Raw genomic sequence first — 5,654 nt, 5'->3', positions numbered from 1 at the left:
TATAATCAATTATTATATATTTATATAGAAAAATAATTTTTTCTTCAAATAACATTAAACCAACCGTACCTATAAATCCAAAGGATTAGTCATTATATTTAATTGATCTAGTAAGGAGATCTAAAAAAATTTTGTTCATTAAAAATTTTAAAATTCACACTACCAAAATTAATAAGTAGTGCATCTAAAATGTATTTAAAAAATAATAATTTAAAATTATTTTATAGATAAAGTATAATTTTTATTTTTGAGTTTCGTCAAAAATTTTTAAAATACCCTTTACTTTTATTTTATTTTATTTTTTTTTTGAAATTTTTTATTTGCATCAAAATATACTTTTAGCTGCTAAATTTATAAAAATTTTTAAAACCAATTCAGTAATAATACAGTATAATTATATCTAATTTACTTGTATTAAAAATTATTTTTGTAAAATTGTTATTGAATTAGTCTTAAATTTATTTGAAAAATTAGCCGTCAGTAATATATATATTTGATACAAAAAAAAATTTAGAATAAAATTAAAACAATTTGAAACTTTGAGTTATTTTTAAAACATTTAATAAATTTTAACAATAAAAAATATATTTTATTTTTATTTTATTTAACTTAATATATAATTTTATATATATAATATCTATAATTACATATTTATTATATTTACTATTATCTCTTTATTCTACTGGTAATTAATAAATACAAACAAAAATAAAACAAAATAAATAATAACTATTTATAATTTTTAATTTGCGATTAAGATTTACAAATATTTTGATATATATTTATGTATAAATATATATATTTTAATAAATTTTTAATATATATTTTATTTTAGTGACTGATTATGGTTATGATAATTAATTTTAATATATACGTGTAAAGCGATATTGAAAGAATAATCTTTTATTATAAAGTGTCCGAATTTTAATTTATTCTCCAATTAATAACTATGCCCCCGAAACCTTTGTGTAGGTGTCCTTGTCTCTAATTGGATAGCTATAAAGAGCAAGGCAGCAATCCAAGCAGATTATATACTGCTAAATTAAGAGAAAACATTAGTATCAAAACTAATAATAATAGTAGTAATTAAGCAACAATGGCAGCATTGCACTTTGTCTATTACTCCCTCCTCTCACTTGCTTTGTTGGTATTCACTCTCAATAAGCTCTTGTTCAGAAAAACAAGCTCCTTGAACCTTCCACCTTCTCCACCCACCATTCCGATAATCGGCAACCTCCACCACCTCAAGTCCCCATTCCACCGCTCCTTCCACGCCCTATCACAAACCTACGGCCACATTTTCTCCCTTTGGATTGGTTCACAGCTTGTTGTTGTTGTCTCCTCCCAAACCCTAGCTCAACAATGCTTCACCAAATACGACATCGTTTTAGCCAACAGAGCCCGTAACCTCGTCGGAAAGCACCTCTTTTACGACTGCACCAGCTTGGGCTGCTCCTCCTACGGCGATCACTGGCGGAACCTTCGCCGCATTGCCACCACCGAGATCCTCTCCACGCATCGCATCAACTCCTTCGCGGAAACACGCAAAGATGAAACCCTGAGAGTCATAAAGAATTTGGTTGAGCAAACCTGCACGGAGTTCACTAGGGTTAAATTGAGGCCATGGCTTTCCAAGATCTCGTTCAACAGCATGATGAGAATGATCTCCGGGAAGAGGTACTACGGGGACGATGATAGCGGCAATGACGTGGCGGATACCGAGGAAGCCATGAAATTCAGGGAGACCATCGCGGAGATACTGTCGTTGATAGGTGCAAGCAAGGTGGTTGACTTTTTCCCGTTACTACGGTGGTTTGACTTCGACGGTTTGGAGAAGAGGCTGAAGAGGGTTAACAAGAGTGCCGATAAATTCTTGCAGGGTCTAATTGATGAGCACCGTAATGGGGAACATAACAAGAAAACCATGATTGGGAATCTCCTAACTCAGCAAAAATTGCAGCCTCAGTACTACTCTGATATTATCATCAAAGGGCTTATTCAGGTACCATCTATATTCCTTTAGGGTTTTTCTTTTGGAGGATACTCCGTAAAGATGTGTAAAACATCTTTTTGTAAAGATATTTATATATTGTATTATCATTGAACGTATTAATAAACCAGTTATTTTTGAATTTTTTAATAAATTAGAATAAAATTGGTTTTTTTTTATAACAATAATAATAAATTCAATTGTTATTGGATCCGGTCGAACTGATCAATTTACATAATCCATTAGATTATAGGTTTTTTTTTTAAAAACAAAAATCAGGTGTATATTTGTTTTTTTATCAAAAAATTTAAACATGATTCGATTTAGATGGTGTAAATTAGTCAGATCAAATCGAGTCTAATAATTGTAGTACGAACAATCAGGTTTATTATTGTTGTTATAATAAACTAATTTTGTTCAGTTTTATTAAAAAATAAATTATTAACCGATTTAATAAAGATGTCCAATAATATCATAATACATATAAACGTCTTAAAAAAATATATTTTTAGTATCTTTATCGAAATATTTTTTTTTTCGAAAAAAAAAAGTTAAAATAATCTTTTAAGTAAAGATAATATATAATTGAGATGTAGACAGGAGTTTTGTATTAGATTATTTAATAAGTTGCATTAAAAGAGATCATAAATTGCATTAATAAGTTGCTCGAGAGAGAGAGAGAGAGAGAGAGAGAGAGAGAGAGAGAGAGAGAGAGAGAGAGAGAGAGAGAGAGAGAGAGAGAGAGAGAGAGAGAGAGAGAGAGAGAGAACAAACGTGACTTTAATAAGTTCATTAAGTTGCATTAGATAATGTATTGTAATCAACACTCATAAATTAAAAGATATCATATGAATGTGTATATTTTCAGTCAATTTATGTTTTTCAGTCAATTTATGTGCTTAAATTTTTATTTAATGTGAATACAACGTGTATATATAGGAACGTATATATAAAATATAAAATAAATAATTTAACAAAATATATCCAACTGTTTACAAACAAATTTTTAACCCTGAAATTTTATTAACAAAATATGTCCAACTATTTAACTGCCTTTTCTACTAAAGTATCACTAAAATATAAATACCATAGCAACTAATTTCAACTGATACTATAGTAAATTGCTAAATAAATTCAGTATAAAACACATTAAAGATGAGTTTTTGTTGAGTTTGAATTTTAAATATTTTTTAATTAAATTTTGAATGTTATTATTTTTAAAAGTTCTGAACTTTTTTTATTGTATTAAATATTGACCATAATATTAATCATCATTAAGACTTTTGTATTTTGTATAAAAAATATTTGATGATGATCTTTCTATTTTATTAAAATAATGATACTATTAAGGAGATAAAAAAATAGCCAAAATTTATTTTATTTTATCATTCATTGATTATTACAATAATTAATAGCTGATTTTAGCTTTTTCTTGTTACCAAATATTTCAATTAAAATAAATCTTGCTAGTTAATAAGTAAATGTTAGTCAACTTGATTTGAATTGTGTGTAGGATATGCTGATTGGTGGAACGGATACAACAGCTGTGACTATGGAGTGGGCACTGGCTGCTCTATTAAATCATCCGGGAATATTCAAGAAAGCAATGAATGAATTAGACACCATGGTAGGCAGCGATCGTTTAATAGATGAGTCAGACATTCCAAATCTTCCATACCTTCAAAACATTATCTATGAGACACTTCGGTTGTACACTCCAGGCCCATTGCTATTGCCTCATGTATCTTCAGATGAATGCAACATTGAAGGATTCACAATTCCACGTGGCACTATAGTATTGACTAGTGCATGGACTATTCATAGAGATCCTAAAATTTGGGGTGATGATGCCGAATGTTTTAACCCTGAGAGGTTTGAAAAAGATGGAGAAGCTAATAAGCTACTTGCTTTTGGATTGGGAAGGAGGGCTTGCCCTGGATTAGGGTTAGCGTATCGTACAATGGGCTTAACTTTGGGATTATTGATTCAGTGCTTTGAATGGAAAACATTAGTAGAGAATGAAGAGATTGATATGAGGGAGGATGAAGGAGCAGCCACACCAAAATTAATTCCATTGGAGGCCATGTGTAAAGCACGACCAATCGGCAGCAGGATCAAGATATAATTAAATTTATTATTAATTATAAGATTTTATTATTATATGTTTTAAGGATATAAATTAAATATATTATAAAAAAATATTTTAATATTATTTATTGTTTTTATAATTATAAACATAAAATATTTTTATAATAAATAACATTAAAACATTTTTTTATGATATATTTAATTTATGTCCTTAAAAGCACATGATAACAAAATCCTTAATTATACATACCTAATACCATCTACTTCACCAATCATTCCTCTTATAGTTAATCGGACAACGCATACATAATATTAATGTTTATGTTGTAGTAGTAGTGAGACACAAGAATCAATAATCAAAAGCTTAGTGTGCAAGGTTGTGAAGTGGTTAGTCGTTGTCTTTCATCAATAAATTCATGTGATGAGATATCTATAATGCGATACCACTTGTGCATACTTATATCTTTTGCCCAAGGTGTGGTGGGGATTTTTTTTTTATTGGAATAATTTTTAGTAGATACAAAACTCTCAGAATTTAATTTTATAGACACACTTATAGTTGGAATAGAAATACACGAATCAATCCGTTGAAATAAAGAAAAATCAAAATTTGAATAGTAGTGTTTAATTAGTTGCAAAATTCAAAAGCTCCCTTAGTACAAAATACAACCTAACTATATATGCAAGACACTCAGATTAATTTTAGTCAATCATATTACTTATATAAAAAAACCAGTAACTAAATCGTCATTTATTTAAAGATATATTAAAAAATAATTTAAAAATAATTAAATAATATATATTTATTCACAAATATTTAATGTCTAATTTAATAACTAATTTTATGTGTGCAGATAATATTTTTAAATTTTAATAAACTAACAGTATAATATTATTATCTGGGTAATTAGATTTTAGAAAACTATATAGGCGTAATAATTAACAACATAAATATAATGTTTTCAATGTTAGAAAAATCTATACAATAAATAATTTTAATAGCCATTAAAAATAATTATTTTAATATATAGGATATACTTTTTACCATTACTAGAATACTAGTTGTGGAAAAAAGCTAAAATGATTAGAAGATGGTTTAAAGCATTTTCGACAGCCATTTAATTATCAAAAAAGGCTTTATTGATAATGTTTTATTGGTGGCTATTTTTTTAACGATCAATAATAATCAAATATTAATAAAAATATTATCAATAAAGTTTTTCTTATAATTAAGTAACCATTAAAAATACATTTAAATCATTCTTTCTAACAATTATTAACCGTAAAAAATACTAGACTTTTTCTAATAATTAATTAATATTAAAATATTTAAACATTTTTTTCTAAACATAATTATTATTGATAAAAATTATTTTTATAAAATAAAATTTTAATTTTAATATATTAATAATATAAAATATTTTTATAAATATATAATATCACGTGAATAAAAATAATTATTTTTTATATTAACATAAAAAAACAAATATTTTAGATCGGTATATTAAAATTAAACTTATAAAACATTATTTTCGGTCATCCATGTGCTAGGGAATTTAAAGAAAGTAATTGATTG

The 5,654-nt window shown here is 26.8% G+C and overlaps 1 protein-coding gene across 1 annotated transcript; it reads left to right on the top strand.

The window, feature by feature from the left end:
• Window positions 1–1,096: 1,096 nt before the first annotated feature.
• On the top strand, window positions 1,097–4,115 carry LOC130967279 (isoflavone 3'-hydroxylase-like). Its single transcript, XM_057892098.1, has 2 exons — window positions 1,097–2,002; window positions 3,504–4,115. The coding sequence occupies exons 1-2, from the start codon at window positions 1,097–1,099 to the stop codon at window positions 4,113–4,115; spliced, it is 1,518 nt and encodes a 505-aa protein (XP_057748081.1).
• Window positions 4,116–5,654: the final 1,539 nt, after the last annotated feature.

The sequence above is a fragment of the Arachis stenosperma genome, chromosome 3, assembly GCF_014773155.1.
Source record: "Arachis stenosperma cultivar V10309 chromosome 3, arast.V10309.gnm1.PFL2, whole genome shotgun sequence".
NCBI classification, from domain to species: Eukaryota; Viridiplantae; Streptophyta; class Magnoliopsida; order Fabales; family Fabaceae; genus Arachis; species Arachis stenosperma.
The sequence above is the reverse complement of the archived record's forward strand: the minus strand, read 5'-3'. Positions and strand labels throughout refer to the sequence as shown.